Source organism: Anarrhichthys ocellatus, unplaced genomic scaffold, assembly GCF_004355925.1.
Source record: "Anarrhichthys ocellatus isolate YVR2014 unplaced genomic scaffold, GSC_Weel_1.0 scaffold9, whole genome shotgun sequence".
NCBI lineage: Eukaryota > Metazoa > Chordata > Actinopteri > Perciformes > Anarhichadidae > Anarrhichthys > Anarrhichthys ocellatus.
This window is the reverse complement of record NW_022280039.1, coordinates 4393941-4412057: the sequence shown is the minus strand read 5'-3', so window position 1 is coordinate 4412057 and position 18117 is coordinate 4393941. Positions and strand designations below refer to the sequence as shown.

Here is an 18117-nt window from a genome sequence, read left to right as displayed (position 1 = left end):
TTCAGGGGCTTTCAATTACTTTTCTGTGTTAAACTTCAACTTTCTGGCAACTGCAAAGGCTTCAACAAACTACTTAAAAGTATTTGTAAGTGTGATTTTGGACCCAGGTGTTAAAAACAAATATTGTTTGGCGTTTTCCATCTCAAGCTCTCTCCTTCACAACCTTTTTGACTCCCTTTATAATACGGGACAGCAAGGGAGAATGCTTCCAACCTATCAGGGAATTTTTTTTCCACGTTGAGAGAAGTTTAATTAACCAGAGGAATCCAAATGTTTGCTTCTTCGACTTTTCCTTTCCATGTGTTGGCCTTGTAGTATGAGTGATTGCAGGCCCTTAAGACTTTTCAGGTGTGTACAGACTTATATGGGATTGATGAATAAAACATGGTATTGTATTGGTCTGATTGAGAGAGATGGTGTATATGCAATTTACTATTTTTAAGATCTTATACATGATTTTTGTGTAGCAAGAAGGCATTTTTTTGTTTTAGATGACAATGGATGTTTTCTTCATGGGGTACCGACTGTACCTCATGGATTCTAAAACAAAGGGGTTGCGATCCGAAGATCACATTCTGTGTACTAGAAAACATATATTTTTGATGTCTTTTTTTTAATGACAATTGTCTCTAAAAGAATTATTACACAACATTGCTGTATAACTCTGATTACGATTCATACCATACTACTTTCCATTTGATCAGAAGTGGAATAAGGGGTGGAATCACTTTAATCCTAACGTATGAAGTCTACAGTTGTACTCTCTCATATAGTATCGACTGCAAACTGTACTTCTCTTTCTAAATGATACCTTAACATTTTGTGTGGATATACTGTGTGCTTGTATCTCTTCTGTGCGAGTGTGTGTGAATGTGTGCCGAGTGCATCTTATACAAATCTTAGGTTCATGTCCTTTAAAGATACAGTAATGTTCTCCGAGAGGTGCATGTTAACCAACTGTGAGCAAGTTTATTGACGATGCATATATGAAGGCCAATCAATGTCAAAAAAAGGCAAGCACAAATGACATCCAACTCATGCTTGGAGGGCGAGGAGCATCCCCTGGTGCATGACTTCTATCACTGCTCTTCTGCTCACTAAGATTTCACCTGCCGGTGAGTGTTTTTTTCTTTTTGACAGTAGGTGGGCGGAGCCAGTCACCATTGTATCACTGAATTTAATTGGTTACAATCATCGTCTTTGAATCCGCCACTAAACCGTATTCCACTAGGTCTAAAACGCGCGCACGTGGATCTCATTTGTCCTCACGGATTTGACATTTATTTGCCTTCGTATGCAAAGCTTTTTGCATACGAAACATCATAGCTTCTTTAGAGATATCACCCAGGTGTCCTGGTGATTTAGCACTGTGGTTTTGCATCTTACTCCAGTTAGTTAGAAAGGTTTGTTCCTCTATCGTGTTTGATTTAAGGGGACGAGGCAGCGTTTGGCTCCTCTCCTCACTCTTTTGACCACATGTAAAACACAAGATAGTTTTACATCCGAAGTACCCATTTTAATTGACATTTTCAAAATCATGATTTTTGTGGTTTAATTTCTCTTAGGCGGTCTCTACATATTGCTATTTAAAATGGTTCGTAAAGAGAAACTGAGATCAACCAAAAGCAAGATATAGAGAGACATTGATTAAACTATAAAGGGCTTCTTAATCTATCGGTCTTTATTGAATTGTGATGACCTTGTTGCATGTTTGTGTGTTTCTTGTGGAAAAATAAATGTGCCCTGGACTGGGGTAGTTTGTTTGACCTTTTGTCATCTTGGCTCCAACCCTTATTTTTCCCTCCACTTGGTAGCATGTTCTCCATTTAACTCCACCATTTCCTTCTGCCCAGGCAGCTCTGTGCTGTACTCATTATATGGTTATAAATGAGCTTTGCTGGAGCTGTGGAGTGCAGCAGAAATAGTTCTCAATGGCAGTCAATTTGCATTACCCTCATTTTCTGTAACTATATGTTGTTGCTGTGGTTGGCGCATATATAGACAGGCCTTTCACCAAGGGAGATCAGCTTACCATTTAAAGCACCCCTCTTTCGTCAGGCACTTACCCATCAGTTCAGGTCTCAGTCTTCTCCTTTTTCCTCCCATTGCTCACCTCTCATGCCTAATGAGAGAGCTAGAAGCAAGGGCGTAATTTCATGAGGCAGTTTTGGACCACTACTTTTTACAGTCTGAACACTAATGATATATTTGTGGGGGGGGCGGAACTAGACCAATAAGATCTTCTACCACTCAAGGGATTATTATAGATTAAGTGCTGATTGATTGAATTTTTCCACAACTGCATCTGGCAGGAAGATAGTTGGAAACGAGTGGTGGGTGACTGTCTTTCTTCTTGAGGCAATTCATAGGCTACACCTATTGTCAGCATATCTGCTATTCTTAAAAATGATCTTTCTATAAATTTGTAATGTGATACAGTTGGCCACAAAGTTTGACTATTATTCCTATAATTGTAGGCAGATGCCAGAATCCAGTGTCACAGAAATAGGTAATTTAGTGATTCCTAAAAACACACTTTCATACAAGCTTAATTGTATTAAAATGATTAATTAACGACAAAAGATACGGGAATGAAATAAAATGATTAATAAAAAGTGCAAATATCCAGGCTGGTTTCAATGTGTGCAACATGGTTCAACTTGAAATGAATGCAGCTTTAATTCTCATGACTTTATATTATTTGATCCATCATTGAGACGGTTGCAGGAGGACTGGTGTTTACACGGCCCATGGGACTTATGGAAGAGTCCTCAGGTTTGTCCTAATCCTGCGTATATTTGTCATTTTCTTCATGAACATTTAGCAATTCTCCACTTTCCAGCATTGTTGTTGCCGTCTTCTTCTCTGTGATTTTTGTGAAATTGCAATGCCAACTTTTAGGTGCATACTGCCACCTACCGTACTGGATTATGTAGAACAGGATCTAGTTTACATTATTCTGTCTTTCCAGTATCAATGCGATAAATGTGACTATAAATTCTTTAAAGGTGTTTTATTATTATTGTTGTATGCTTTTTCTTTAACTGCCAGTTGTGTTGCATGGTAAGACAGGTGGTTTAATTTGTCATATACTTGTGGATATTCAGCCTCAACGGATGAGGCTGACGATCTGGAAAGAAGAGGAACATATACAGACTGCTGAATGAAGTCATTGTAAAGTCTTTAAAAAAGTCATAGTATAGTATGTCATAATAAAATATATCATATAAAAGTTATTGAATGGTATGTCTAAAAAAAGGAATAGTATAGTATGTTGACAATTAACAGTATATGTCATAAAAATATATAATTATATAATATAATATATTATTTCACAAAAAGGCAAATGTATAGTATGTCAAACAAAATTTCATAAAAATCCTATTGTATGTCAAATCCTATATGCTCAAAGAAATTGCGTTATGATTATTGCTGCCTCCTTGACTTTAATTCTACCCAATAAATATATAAGGTGTCATTTTTGTTTTTCAGGTGGGGAAAAAATGCCACCAGACATATTAGCTGACATAATAGTTTACTGAACAATGCAGTTGCGTTTACTTCACATTAAAAATCCACTTGGAACAAACCATCATGGTGTATTTGCAGAATAAATTACAGGCAGTAGTGTTTTCTCTTCTTTTTTTTCAGAATAAAAGCCCTCATTCAGGGAATCGAGTTCTTAAGTGACATCTGAAGTTTACTCTAGTTGAAGAATGTAGAAAATTGATTGTCATGTCTGGCATGTGTACTAAGTGTTACATCTAAAGACAGGAAGAGTGTTTACGCCACTCAAATATCCACAGTTCTTCCTCTAAAAGAAAGAGACACTACACTAGCTGTGCCAGAATATAATGGAAACGGCTCCACAGACAGGACGGCCTATTGAGGCTGTCTGGGAGATCACAGATTTGATTTCTATCACACTCACTCACCGTCTATTTAAGGGAAAGACACTGAACACTACTGCTCTATGGGAAATGGCCTTACAACATGCCTGTGTACAGTTCGTGTGTCCCACAGATATGTAGAGAAAATTGCCTGATTTGAGTGCTTCAAAAAGCATTTTAAAAACAAATTTGGCCTCTCAAACATATCCTGACACCTGTGAGCCAAATATTGTGGCACAAAAATCGAAAGAAACTGTAAACGTATCAAATGGGAACATCTCACATGATTGTTACTTCTATTGTCTCAATTATATGTATGGACATACAATTGTTAACATGTAGATATTACCCTTATGACTTTAGGAATGGCTACATCAAATGTTAGGACTTTTTAAATATGCAAATTACATCAGAACCAAACATTTAAGTTGACTGGCCATAGCACCGAAACAAAAGCACATTGTTTTGTATAAAGGGACCAAAGCAACAATTACATTAATATTATTTCTGCTCATTGTACAGGCAGCATTATACTGTGGCATGTGTGCCAGTATTTCAAAAACTCATGGTGCTATGATCTATAACGTTAATGTGACTGCTACATTGCGACCATGGTGATAAATTGCCTCAATAAAATACAAAACGTTGATGAAAGCAATATCAAAACACCTTCAGGTACTGTAGATTACACTACAACAAGCTTTTTGCATAAAAATGTGGGACCCTGACTGAGGTCCTGTACAGTATCTCAAAATATAAAAGCTTCTTTTCACATTTCACAACAAGTGTATGTAGGCCATGCAAGAGATTGTCAAATCATGCTTCAAAGACCCCCCCCCCTTTGTCATCAGGTATCATAATCTCTCCCCGGCATTGTTGAAGTCAGTGGCACTCAGAGAATACAAAAGATTCAAAGTAGCAGGATTCCCTTTTTACAAGCATTAGTAGTGGGATCCAAGTCTGTGTCGAGTCTAGGGATTCAGAATAACACTGGTGCCGTCCTCTTTTTCTCTGCACTGGAAGGTGGCATGAGCCTGCTCCAGATCCTCTATCACCACCAACAGCCGGGCAGCAACGCTCTGACCTGGCTTCATCAGCTGAACATTGCATTCTGCACCATCTGTGAGGCAGAAAGTGTACAATGCTATCCAACAGAAATAGATAATCTTGATGACAACACAAGGCCATCCACATGAATAAAGGTCCCTCCACCATGGCAGAAAATGTAGAGTTTAGATGGCGCTGCAGCCTCACCTGGGTGAATGTCAGAGTTGATCGGTTCTCTATTGCTGGATGTCTGATCAGCGTCTGGCATCTCTACATATTTTTTCCTGAAATATGAATCTTATGATCACTGACTATTCTCCAAAAGCAGTTTTTTCTTTGCAGGGCAATGCATTCCTGTGTTGCAACATTGACCTCTAGTGTGCAGTAAATGAACTGCCTTGCTGGAAATGTTTACAGACTGTTTCCTCCACCGACCTGAGTTTGTCTCTGCCCTGGAGAAGCTGCTTGAATATGGTCTGTGTCTCTACATCAGGATCCAGCGGGTCACTCCAGTCACCCAGTGTCACAGCTGAGTGGGTTCTACTGCAGCCTATAACTGAGAGCCAGCCTTTCATTGAACAGTGGTGCTCCTCACACAGGTAAACATTGCATATCATTCAACTTGCCAATTTGACGGCGGTCTCATGGTAATACAAGCTTGTACATTTTTAATGCTAATAGTCCTGGTGGCACTCAAACCCCAGCACACAATATTACCCTCGGAACGCATGTTGTATAAACAATAACTGATGAAACATTTCTGTTGCTCAGGACTCTGAAAACCCACACAAGAAATGTAATCAGATGTAGCTTACAGACGGTGACTAAATGTAATTGGTCAGAGAAAATTGCATTATGATTCTCAGAGCTTGTTCTCCACTGATGCAACAAAAACATGGCAGCTACAAATTGAGGGTTTATTCATTAAATACGGATCAGCAGGAGCTCATTTGCTCTTTGAAGCCATCAACAAGTAAATTGACCGGGAGTGAAATAACGTATGTCAACGGTCAACAATGCTGAGATTATGTTAATTCCTGATGCTCCTTCTGGGGGAGTCGTAGGTGTAATTCAAAATTAGTTTACATAGATACATTACATCCTGAGTCCCAATAGAAGGATTTAGAAGTTTGTGCAGCTATAAGAAGTAATGAAAGCAGGATTACCAGCACGGTCCGCCTGCAGGCAGCAGGTCCACTTGCCACTGCGATGAGCCCCTGGGTGGAAAGAGGGCAGCATGCGCTCATTGTAGATGCTGACTTTCCTGATTGCCGACAACCACTGGTTCAGCTCATTGACATTCTACATAGACACAAATATACCATGAGGTGGTCTATTAAAGTCATTCTGAAATCAAAGCAGGAAAAATGTTGCTATGCAAAAGTAATCAACTAATAATCCTTGAAGTATTACAGTAAATGGTAAATTAAATTACATGTTTTGTGTTTACAATCTCTATATATATATATATGCCTTATTAAACGAACAATTAAATATGGATTTATCAATTTGTTTATTTGATTTGGACAGAGCATGTTAATGAACATCAGTGTAAAAATACAAGCTGTAAACATGCCAGAGTTAGGAAGAATGCTATACCATTGTCAGCTTAATTCTCTTTGATCTAAACTTTTCTATAACAAAGCCAAATGTCAAGAAAGTGGTGGACACAGCGCCAATCCAAGAAAAAGCATTTTCGTGGCAAACTGAAAAAGGTCAAGAACTTTTTTGGTGACTGACTGGTGTCAGTACCAAAGCACCTTGCACTGGATGTACATGGTGTGCAGCTGTCCGTCGTGGTCCTGGGTGATGACCTGCATTACATTCTGCTGCTGAAAGGCATTCTCATCCACCCTCTCCACGGCACACACACAAAGAATAGGGATTGAGGAGCGCACCTGCAACAATTTAGTCACAAACCACAACACCAATAAACAGAAGTATGCAGGCTGTTCAGGATGGATCGTGCTTTTGCATCAGGCGTCTACACTGAGGTTTAAGTGAGATAACATTTGATCACAGAGCAAATTATCGGAGCAGTGTCTTATACTGAGATCCTTTGCACGCTTAGATTTTAGATTAGGATGAACCATTTGAGACAAGGAGGAAGTGAAGATGAAATCAGCATTGCAGGAAAGGCCACTTTAAAGTGTAAATCAGCCACTTCCAGTGGGAGCTCGCTTCACTGAGATTGGAGTGGTTCAACATTGAGTAGAGGGGCCAGGTCATTGTCTACAATCTGATTTGCAATGTTAGCATGAATATCCACAGCCTTCAATTACCCCGCGCCTTTATTCCAGTCACACAAAGCCGAGACTGGCTCAAAGAGAGGGCTTTTTACTGGGCTAGAGAGAGTCTGCTCCCCTCTCCGTCTCCCTCTCTCTCTCTCTCTGTCTCTGGCTGGTGAATGAGAGGAGATCATTATCACAAGGTTAGGCACCACATGGTAATATTACCAATGATGTTCTCACAAGGAGATCAACATGAATACAATAAAGTGAGCTGGGGATGACTGAAATGTTTCCTCTTTTTATGAGCCAAGTTGATAAACGTCCTTAAAAGGGTAGACGCAGTGATTAATTCATCCTCAGAGGGCATATCAGCTTCTTATATAGGATGATTCACTTTCACATGACTTTGATTCAAAGTTTACTCATCTATTTCTGGCTTGTATACAAGACACGGGGAATAAATAGGCATCTCTCTGGCAGACATCACTTGTGTTTTGGCCCAGATGTCACAGTAGAAGACAGATTTAAGAACAGTACTAAGCTACATAGCAAAAAGATGAAAACTTGAAACAATGACTGGTTGCCAAAATGGCTAAAGTAGATAAACATATGTAAATATAAACATTATAGAGCTATAACCTACTGGTTCAGTACTAACCTGCCAATCAGCCGTCTTGGCGTAGGACAGTGTCTCACTAGTCAACCAGAAGTAGCGTTTCTTAAAGGCAAAGCGGGATAGCAGTTGTGGTCCCTCTGCCTTGTGTTTGTGGAGGTACCCCTCTTTAACTGTGACCGAGGGCATGAATACAGCCCTCTGTGGCACCTCAGACACTGCAGAATGAAGTTGAAATAGTTTTAAACAGAGAATGTAAAGAAGCACATGTTTTAGCATGTTCAAGTCTTCATTTTCTATCATTTGTCATTGTTGGTACCTCAGCCTCCTTCATCACCACATGAAGGACAGCTTCAAAGAGGCATAACAAGCCTCTTTTTTTCTGTCCAACAAATCCACCTGAAGAGCATTAAATGTCAAACTAGCCTTTAAGAGAAAAGAGTAGGTGTGGTGTGCAGGAGGCGGCTGAAACATGATATATCAGAGGGGGAAGAAGTTTCACAACAACAGCCTCGCTGACACACGACAGTAAGAAAGCAGGCCAGAACATGTTGGGTAACCAGTGTGGCGTGTACAAACGCCTTCTCACTCCAGCTCCCTGCCAGCTCATTAATTATGTCATTTCTTTTCTAGTCTTCCAGCTAGTTATGAATATTTCACCACTACAGTATTGTTTTGCTTAATCCTGATAGCAGCTGGGAGGTGCTCACTAGCAGCTGGCCGGTGGCTGATTAGCTCAACAGCATGACCTGCTTTCCTTTTAAGTTTAGCGGTGTGTGTTTACTATTGTCATCCTTACCAATGTCATGATCTATGTCAATCAACTTGTCCAGGAAGTCTTTGACAGAAGCCACACTGCGTAGGATGATGGGATGAAGAGGCGCCATCCACTGCTCCTTTCCGTGACCCAGCTGAAGGCCCAAGTTCCCGACGCTTTGCAATGCCTGGTGACCGCAAAGACACAATTTCCACTCAACATTCACATCTTCCACATCAAATCCCCAGTAACTGACAGAACTCAGCGTGAGTGACTGCATATCTCAAAGTCGGAGATCAAAAGGGTCCCTGAGGCCAAGCATGCTGAGAGGCCCTTTGTCCGGCCCACACCTGTCCTAGGGCGAGGAGGAAGTCCCTCTCTACACCTCTCTCTGATGCTCGGCTTTGAACCGCAGTCTGGTCGTGGCACACACAGAGGTAAAAATAGCATGTTCTCTTTCTCTGTAGAGGACCCATGGCAACAGCACTTCAGCACCATGGACAGCAACCACAAAACCCACACGTGGGAGAACAACAAGTTTTCACTTTTCTTCTAAAATGACACCCCGGTTTATAATGACATCGAGGGTGTTTATGATAGAGACAGTCGGGGGTCCCTTTCTTTCAAAATCATGGGGAGTTCTGTTCCGATGGTTTAATTTGATTTATTTCCACATAAAACAGGACGTTTGAGTGGGTCTACTGTTTAAACTGTATGGCAAACAATGGCATGGCACTACTGCATACTTGGTGTAGTTGGTAAAGCAATCCACAGATTCCAGCCTCTGGGACATAAAAAACGTGTTTTACAAAAAGGAAACCTATATTTATAGGTTATCAATAACATTTCCAGGAAGTGCAGTTTTTATATTGACATACAACTAAAAGTTACTTTGGGCAGACATTGCTGACTTAGCATTATGTAATTACCTCACAAGGTGAAAAGCAAGGAACGGCTGAGTGCTTTTCCTGCTCTTATTGGGCATCATTCCACACAAAAGCGCTGCTGCCTGCACATATAGTATAAACATTGCACGTTGCATTCAGGCTTCATATTTATTTGCTTAACACTTGCAAATTAAAATTCCTCAACGTTGCCAGACAGCATGTGTCCTCGCATCCTGTTTACTTTTTCAGACAAGTGTGATGTCTGGAATAATTTAGCCATAACAGTGTGTGTACGTTTGTCTGCATTGTGAATTGTACCTTGGCCAGCAGCAGCAGCGTTCTGCTTGTACGTGTATCAGCGTGCTGATCCCTCAGCTGGAACAGTTTAGGTGTGAGGATTGCAGGAGCGAAAAAACGCAGGAAAAAGAATCCACTGATGGCCAGATACTTCACATCCTGTAAAAATGATATTAACAGCTGTAATGGTAATGCATAAATGATTAAATGTCAAACAAACAAGCTCCACAGAGTTATTAAAATGCCTTGAAGAGGTGTTTCCAGTTGTTTTTCTTCTGTGTGTTTTGCTCCAGACTGACCTCATTCTCAGGTTCAGCAAATTGCTCCTCTACTCTCTTGTGTAGCTGTTTGAAGGCGACTCTCATGACAGGAGGACACTGATCGACTGAGCCCACGATTGATTCGATGATGCTGGTTAAGTAGCTCTGCAGCATCTCCACACTGCTGTCCCGCACCTCTGCCTCTGACACTGCACCTTTAAATGAAATTCGTCTTGACAGAGGAGGACAGATAGCGTAAATGACTGAATCCCTGTGTCAGAAAACTATAGAGTATACACAAGCCTAAGACACAGCACCAGCCGTTTTGTGTATAGATTTCTTTAAAATATAGTCAAGTTTACAAAGCCTCTTATCATATAACTGATAGCCCCTCTGTTCCTGATTATGTCATTACATGTGAGAGCATGCTATGCAATTGAGAGCGGAATCGAAGATGTCGGAAGAGACGGTAGACAGTAGACAACGAGTGGAAACAACAAACAAGGTGATGGCAGGTAAATCTACTGCATACAGACGGCACATTAGATCCTCGATAGACATCTCAGGGGGCTCATAGCAGTTGCTAAGCAACAGCCTCCCCCCTTTTTACATTCCTTTTTTTTCCATTTTCTCACATTGATGTCTTCCTCTCTGGGGTGAAGTGTAAAGGAAGTGGGCAGTCTCCTGTGGCAGCTTTTCCATTTTAACCATTTTAAAACATAGATTGTGAAGTCCATGCATGAACATACCACCATCACGTATCATTTGTGGCTTAAGACAAGCGTCCAAAGCAGATCTGGACTGTTTTTAGGTCAGAATAAAAAAAGAAATCATGGTTTGTGTTACCTTGTGCGGTTCAGATCGATCTTACATGGGTCCAGCTCAATGTACTTCTTCTCATCAAAGATGCGGTTGATGATGGGCTTCAGCACCTCGTGGAGATACAGCATGCCAACAGCCTGACAGCAAAACAATACCATATGTTAAATACATCTCATTTGCATCTGTGATACAGGGATTGTTTTGTAAATGTATAAATCTGCATAATACAAAGAGCAAACAAGGTAGAGTATGATGCAGCAAGGGGACCATAAGACATGTAACTAACCCAGTAGATGTATTTAATAGAGATAGGAAATGTTAAGGAAGAAAGTAGCAAAAGATTAGCCAAGAGATTAGAAATAATTAACTGTCAGATCATGCTTTCACTCAAAGTAGCAACAGAAAAATCAATCACTTACAATTCCTGATTAAATAAAACAACAGATACATCAATGCACCTTCATGAACTGTTCCATGGCCTTGGAGGCGAGGGAGTTGGAGCGAAATAAAGTGTTTGGATCAGCTATGAGAGCAAGACAGAAGAGAGATGGATTCGGTTTTTAGAAAATAATAGCATAATTTAACATGTCCCCATAGCTTTTGATAAATATAATTAAAAAAACAACACGGCTGACCATGAACCACAATGTCCCTGGTTTACATCTGGCAGGGACCTTTGTTGAACGTCATTCTCCATCTCCCTCATTTCCAGTCAATTGTCTGTCCACTGTATTAAAAGCTTCCAATGTGTGTAATAAAGCAACATTAAAGCTTTCACAGAGACCCTCATCAGGCACATAATCAACTCGACGTAAATCTCTGAGAGTGCTTTATTAAATTTAACTGAAAGCTATTAATACAGTGCGTGGATCCTTTGTCTGTTTCTGCCCTCAATTCAGGCTTTTGGTCTCACGTGTTCATGCTTTTTTTTTTCTATTTATCGGCTAAGAATTGATCTTCTTTAGAAACACAGAGCCCAGTGTCACAACAGAGGGAAGACTGACCTTGCTGCAGCATTACTTAAATCCTTCAATGTGGCGATACGTAAATATCCACAGTGACAGGACTGGGTTGCCAGGTAAAATATTTTAGTTTTAAAGATCAGAACGTGTGGAGAAATGTGGGTTTTTGAACATGTTCCTTTTCTCTAACCCGGCGCCCAATTTTAATGTCTGGCTGCTTGCGACATCTATTCTTGACCAAGCAGTTACAGTTTGGATCATGTGGAGTTGCTATGGTAACATGGGCACTATGCTTATTATCTCAAACTACACCAACTAAACCGAACCCGCAGACCAGAGCACGGCTCTGTGTGAGTTTGCAATGGGGATGTGGTGCGGAGGCAAAAACATGACTAATACAGACAACAGAGAAGCCATGAAAAGAATGTTGGGTGAGTAAATAATTGGCATCAGGGTATAAAACATAGTGCTGTTAGACTTGAGCTGCCCACACATAGATAACAAATGTTCAGAGACCTTGATGTCAATTCAGAGTTTAAATAGATCCCTCAGAAGGTTTCTCTGACTAATACAAACACTGACTAATAGAGATAAACTTGTGTATGTGTGTTTATTATGTAATCACAGTTGGTACATGCTAAATGTTTTGAACTAATATCTCTGCATATCTGCCGTTTCCGTCGGTAAAGGTTCGGACTGACAGTGATCTAACAGTTTAATCTTACTGGTGTTGTTGACCTCTCGCGTGTTGAGGTAATCCAGGAAGGGCACCACCAGGCCCTGGCCCAGGTAGATCTTCACCAGGGTCATTGCCACATCCTGCCGGCTCTCAACCGTGTTCACCTCCTCCAGCATGGTCAGTGCACTGCTATCCTCCACCTGGGGAGAAGAGAACTCAGGTCATGGACCACTACTAACATGTACAAGGAGTTTTTCTGTTGCCTGAAATCCAACACAGATTTAGTGAATTGTGGTGGAGTCAAATGCATTACACTACTAAACAAAAACAGTGATCCCGACCTCTGTAGGGAAGATGACTGACTCCACCAGAAGGTGAATGAGGGGCTGATAGTACACAGACGGCAAGATTCGGTCCTCCACCAAACGCACCTTCAGACGCAGCGCTCCCAGCTTGCCACTGGCAACAGAGGAAAATACCACAGAACCAAAAAAATATAGAGATTTTCAGCACACTTTGATCTTATCATGAGGTAGGCTCCCATTAAATAATATCATGGAAAAGAAAGGGAAAAGTGTCTATGACAGCAACCAGAATATTATCTGGAAAAGAAATAAGCATGAACTCCTGGACTACTTATTGTTCTGTGAGTGAGGACAACCAAGGACACTTGCACTGTCATTTGCACTGTTTTTGCAAAGTACTTTGTACGTAAGAAGTGTGTGAAATCCATAAAAACTGATTCAACTGTTTACGTATAATTGCATATAATTCCTAAACGATCTTAGAAAATGTCAATATTCTTGTAAGGTGTAACACCGATAATATCAAATCAATAGTAAACAGTGACACTGAGGGTTTGTTAAATGTCTGGTACAATATTATAACAGGCTTTCTAAAAACAACGTTAAGATGTCCTTGCGGTCAAGAAAACTCTCAAAGAGGTAGTTTTAACATTCCATAGGGGATATTTTTTGCTATTACTGCTCTTTTTTTTTAGGTGAAAGTAGATCTCTAACCAGCTTCTACTCCGCAGTATATTCCCCTTTAACTCTGAGTCATTTCCTATTGAACCTCTTTGATACTATTTATTTTGGCAGTTCACTCAGCTTTCTTTGTTCTCAAATTATCTCAAAGAACAGAGATCTGGTTATACACCTGTGCTAGTTCATTAAAATGCATGGAAGAAAGCACGGAGGGGAACAAATACCTTTCTTGAGTGCATTTTAACACACTGATTGCTGTTCAATTTGCATCTTAAAGAGGAAATGCTTGTCTTAGTTATGCAAACACACAAAGTCACCACACTGGACAAACAAGCAGGCCCATAATCCTCACCCGGCATCAACCTCATTGTTTCCCAAGGGAAGCAAACGAAACCAGCTCTCTAACGAAGGTGTCTTGTTCAAACAAGCAAAAGGGATTTCCACCTGTGAAAAGAAAGAATAAACAAGGATACAATATCAGACAGGAAAAACAACTTTAAACTTCATGCATATTTTGGTGGGAAAATACTGAGCTTCCAGGTGAAGCATATTGTGTAGTGATCACAACATGAAATCTATAAGAAAAATATGCCATACTACATAATTATTGCATCCTCACCTTTCCCAGAAAGTCATTTTTGCCCACCATGTCCCAGTCCCAGACCTCCACAGTGACAGTTCCCTCCTCACTCAGCTCCTCTGGATCTAACTCCAGCTCCAGTGTTTCTCCCCAGTGAGGGAAACGGGTCTTCTTGATAATCTAAAACCCAGAGGGTCGGGGTGTTAGGAGTTCCTAAAACCTTACATGTGTACACTAATATGAAATAAAATGACAACCAAAGAACCATCAATTACAATAGCAGAACATGTATCTCTGGCTCGTCTGAAACCAATACTTCACATGCACGCACATAGAGCTCACCGAGGTCTCTGCACTGTGGTTGTTGAAAATAACTCTTGTAAAAGGATCAGAGGTTCCAGAAATATCTCTTGGAGCCAAGTCTCTGCGGGCATCACCAGAACAAAAGACAACAGAACTGATCAATGCATTTGAAAAACTCAACAAAACTCCTATTACCTGTTCTGCAAATTGAATTGGTAAGCAAAGAAAAACAGCTAAAACGTTCCACTTGACCTTATTTCTTCAAACTTGATTCACATTCATCTGAGCATGTTTGAATAACAGAGTGTCAAGCTCTGATTGACATGCTCATTAGTGCCCTGCCTGGGAGGAAGAGATTGTAGCCTGGGACGCACAGATGGGGCAGTGAGGGGTGTGATAGTGGCAGTATGACTCAGGAGGAGAGTGTGGAGGCCTGCGGGTCGATGCTGATTCGATTTCAGCACAGAAACACTGATGGCATTGGCGGGTCTTCAGCTACAGCAATGTAACTTCTGACTAATTAACAGTGTAATCATTTTTAAACTACATAGATTATGTGATAGTTTCACCACTTGCATGTGAATGTTTAGGCCATGGCTGTCCATTGTTATCTCTAAATGAGAAATGATTTCCCCTCACAGCAGAGGCAGGATTTAAAGCACACAATGATGTTACCTGGCTTCAATGACTTGACATCGCAGGCTGATCTTCTCTGTGTCTTTCAGTAGCTCCAGGCTCAGGTGGATTTCTCCCTGGACTTCTTCATCAGGGTCGACCCTCGTCAGGTTCATCCAGCTGTCTAGTCCTGACCATAGAGACATTATTCATTAAAACAACACTCCTCTCAAAGCATCAAACATTAAGAGAGGATAAAAAACAGAAAAACTAAGTATGCAAATCATATTTTTCTAATGAATCAACTAATTGCTTCAGGACTAATGTCAAAACAGTTAGTTCTAAACTTAATTGAGAGTTGAACAAGGAAAGAATTAAGATCTCCTATGGCAGAAATGAGTTTAGAGCTGAACCGTTTAGTCAATTGATCACTTAAATGATCACCAAAAAAATAATATGAAACAATTTTGTTTAATTAAACGTTTCAAAGCAAACAATGCCGAACATTCCCTTGTTCCAGCTTCTCGATTAAGATTAACTTTATCTTATCTTTGTTTTATTCAATATTAAACTTTAAGTATTTTTTAAAATTTAGATTGTCGATGGGGGGAAAACAAGCAATTTGATGATATAACCTAATTAATTAACTAATTGTTAATCTTTATGTTTTTGAGTAATAACATATGTTTTGCAAAAATGTCTATAATGCCGTAGGCATGCACGTGAATTATGTGATATTGTTTTGTCAGTCATGTCATATTCACTGCATTCTGTTTTATTATTTCAGAAATATCACACATAGACGAGGGTACAACGTGAAGGACAGACTGGGGGAATATTCCTGTGAGTGACTAACTGACTCAGTGTATCGCCATGTAGAGATGAATCACGCGAGTGAAGGCCATGCCAGGTGGCTCTGAGGAGAGACGCATCGATATGCAGCAAACATTCCCCGGTAAACACTTTGAACAATCGAATAAAACTGCAACTTCATCACGACATACGATATTTGAAATGCCGTGTGTCGGGCCAGGACAGTGCAGAAAGTGCTTGGGTGCATGTCGAGGTAAACAGTGCGACTCATTTCTTGAATGTGAAAGCGTCTATGAGAGAGCCAGACGTTAAATGGTTTGAAGCCATTTGAAATGCTTTGGCTGTTCTCCTCATTTGACAGCGCTGCGGGCTTCCTCACAAAAGGAAGGTTTGTGATGCACAATGAAAATAAACCCAGTTTATGCAGACAAGCACCGGGATAGTCGTCATAACGCATGCATCAATGTGAGCGATCATTTTATAGCCTGTGAGTTACACAGTTCAACTCAACTCTTAAAATAAATGTAAGCAAATCACAAGAAATGTGCGACAGAGCACTGAGAAACATTCCCAGAGACTCCGTCTAAAAGAGGCATGTCTCCTCACCTTGGGTCATGGGAAGCCATGTGTGTTTAACCTATGAGCTTGCACCCATCCTGTTACAGATTTGTTCAGTCATACCTTTAGCTTGAGATCCAATGGCTTCTTTGCTCAGAGTTATCTTTCCGATGACATCATCATGGCTGTAGAAAGGGCACATTGAAAAAAAAAAAAGAGATTATTAAATGTAATCAATTGAAAACGCTTTCAAAGTTGTTTGATCTTGGTCGAGGTAAACGAGGTGAATTTGAAGACTGATTAGAGTGCTGGTGGTCATGAGAAGAGGAGGAAAAAAAACCTTTAATCACTCAATCTGGGCGACCATCTGCCTGATGATGTTTGTTTATTCAAAGCTCGGAGTCTTTTTTCCCAAAACGTTTAAACTATATGAGGTCCATGTTGGCTCAATCATGAGGCAAGTTAAGCAAACAATCGTGGCTTGAAGGACTACAAATCATCTGGCAAACTCCGTCAGTCAAGAGCAGTGGTTGGATGTGGAATCATTTTGATACAGCTTTGTATGACAGTGTTACCCAATTGTGTCTTCGTCCATGACATGAAAGGAGAGGGAATGGAACCCCATCGGGAGGTGCAGTGTGTACTCTTCCCCCCAGAAAGGACTGAGGTTCTTCCACACTGTGGCAGTCCTGAAGAGAGAGGTTTCACATGGGTGCTTATTAGACCTTATACGCAGAAACACATCACATGAATGTATGCAACAATAGAGACCAGTAGAGTGACGGCAGGAGTCCGTACCGGAGGGTAGACAGATCACATGCTTTTTCCAGTAATATGTAAAAGAAATACTGGGGTTTTGGACCGCAGGATGATTTATGGACGAAGATAAAAGAAAAAAACATGTGTGCCTTTTCAGACTTTTATCTTTTATCATTGGTTCTCCTATTATCGGTAATGCGTCCATAACACTAAGTACCGAAAGTTGGCACTGAATGTTTGCTCAGATATTATTATTGAGGTACTATTTAGATTATTATTTTGCCAATATTAGACCGTCTAAATAAAAACGGATTTTAAAGAAAAACAGGTGTATATTATTGAAAGAAAGGTATTGACAAAAATCAATATTTCAGTATCTATACCAGACATACATCATATTGTTAATAGGTTCAAAGGATTTCAAAGAATACCCTATAAAAGGGAAAATCTTTTATCAGTATCAACCTTTCTATTTCTAAGAGTGTACTGTACCCACCACAATCTACCAGCCACATCATCCATGAACATCTCACTGGAGGAGTCAATTGGCCAGTAACACTATCAGATAATTAGTGAGTGTCGGCAGTGAATCATTGCGCTGTTTGCTGTAACATGCCAGATGGAACAATAGCCATTGCATTCACCCCATGTTTGTTCTTTCACACGTCAGACATTTTCTTTCTCTCAAATAAATCTGGATTGCTGTCAAATCGCACCACTTGGAAATATCGCACTGTACTACATCTGTACTTTCCCCACTCAAACTGAGAACACCTCTGAACCAGCTTCCAGCATTCTCCTTGGTTACACCATGAGCTCACTGCAATAATTGATGCACCCTCTCCATGGTTACCTGCGGGTGTTTTAAAGGCCGGACCAGTATCAGGTTCTCTGCATCGCATGAGCCACGCTGTGGACACCACCACCTTGATCATACACTCTGCACTCGGGCAAACATGTGCAGAGAGTTGTGGGAACTGCAAATATTCCAACTGTGATGATAGATGAGCACTTTGACTGTAGGCAATAGACATTCTCTGTCGCTATATATATATACA

The 18117-nt window shown here is 40.4% G+C and overlaps 1 protein-coding gene across 4 annotated transcripts; it reads right to left on the bottom strand.

Moving 5' to 3' along the window:
* Positions 1–3518: 3518 nt before the first annotated feature.
* On the bottom strand, positions 3519–18095 carry rasal1 (RAS protein activator like 1). Of its 4 annotated transcripts, XM_031849276.1 has the most exons (20): positions 17913–18094; positions 16876–16989; positions 16424–16485; positions 14990–15119; positions 14354–14435; positions 14051–14191; positions 13784–13875; positions 12787–12904; positions 12492–12645; positions 11263–11327; positions 10829–10941; positions 10022–10214; positions 9744–9881; positions 8581–8725; positions 7827–7999; positions 6698–6835; positions 6104–6239; positions 5373–5493; positions 5145–5221; positions 3519–5010 (listed from the first exon to the last, which is right to left on the bottom strand). In XM_031849276.1, the coding sequence occupies exons 2-20, from the start codon at positions 16923–16925 to the stop codon at positions 4862–4864; spliced, it is 2277 nt and encodes a 758-aa protein (XP_031705136.1). In that variant the 5' UTR covers positions 16926–16989; positions 17913–18094; the 3' UTR covers positions 3519–4861. The 4 variants fall into 4 exon arrangements, with proteins under 4 accessions (XP_031705136.1, XP_031705133.1, XP_031705134.1 ...); XM_031849273.1 differs by having other exon boundaries at positions 16876–18095; XM_031849274.1 differs by lacking the exon at positions 6698–6835 and having other exon boundaries at positions 16876–18095.
* Positions 18096–18117: the final 22 nt, after the last annotated feature.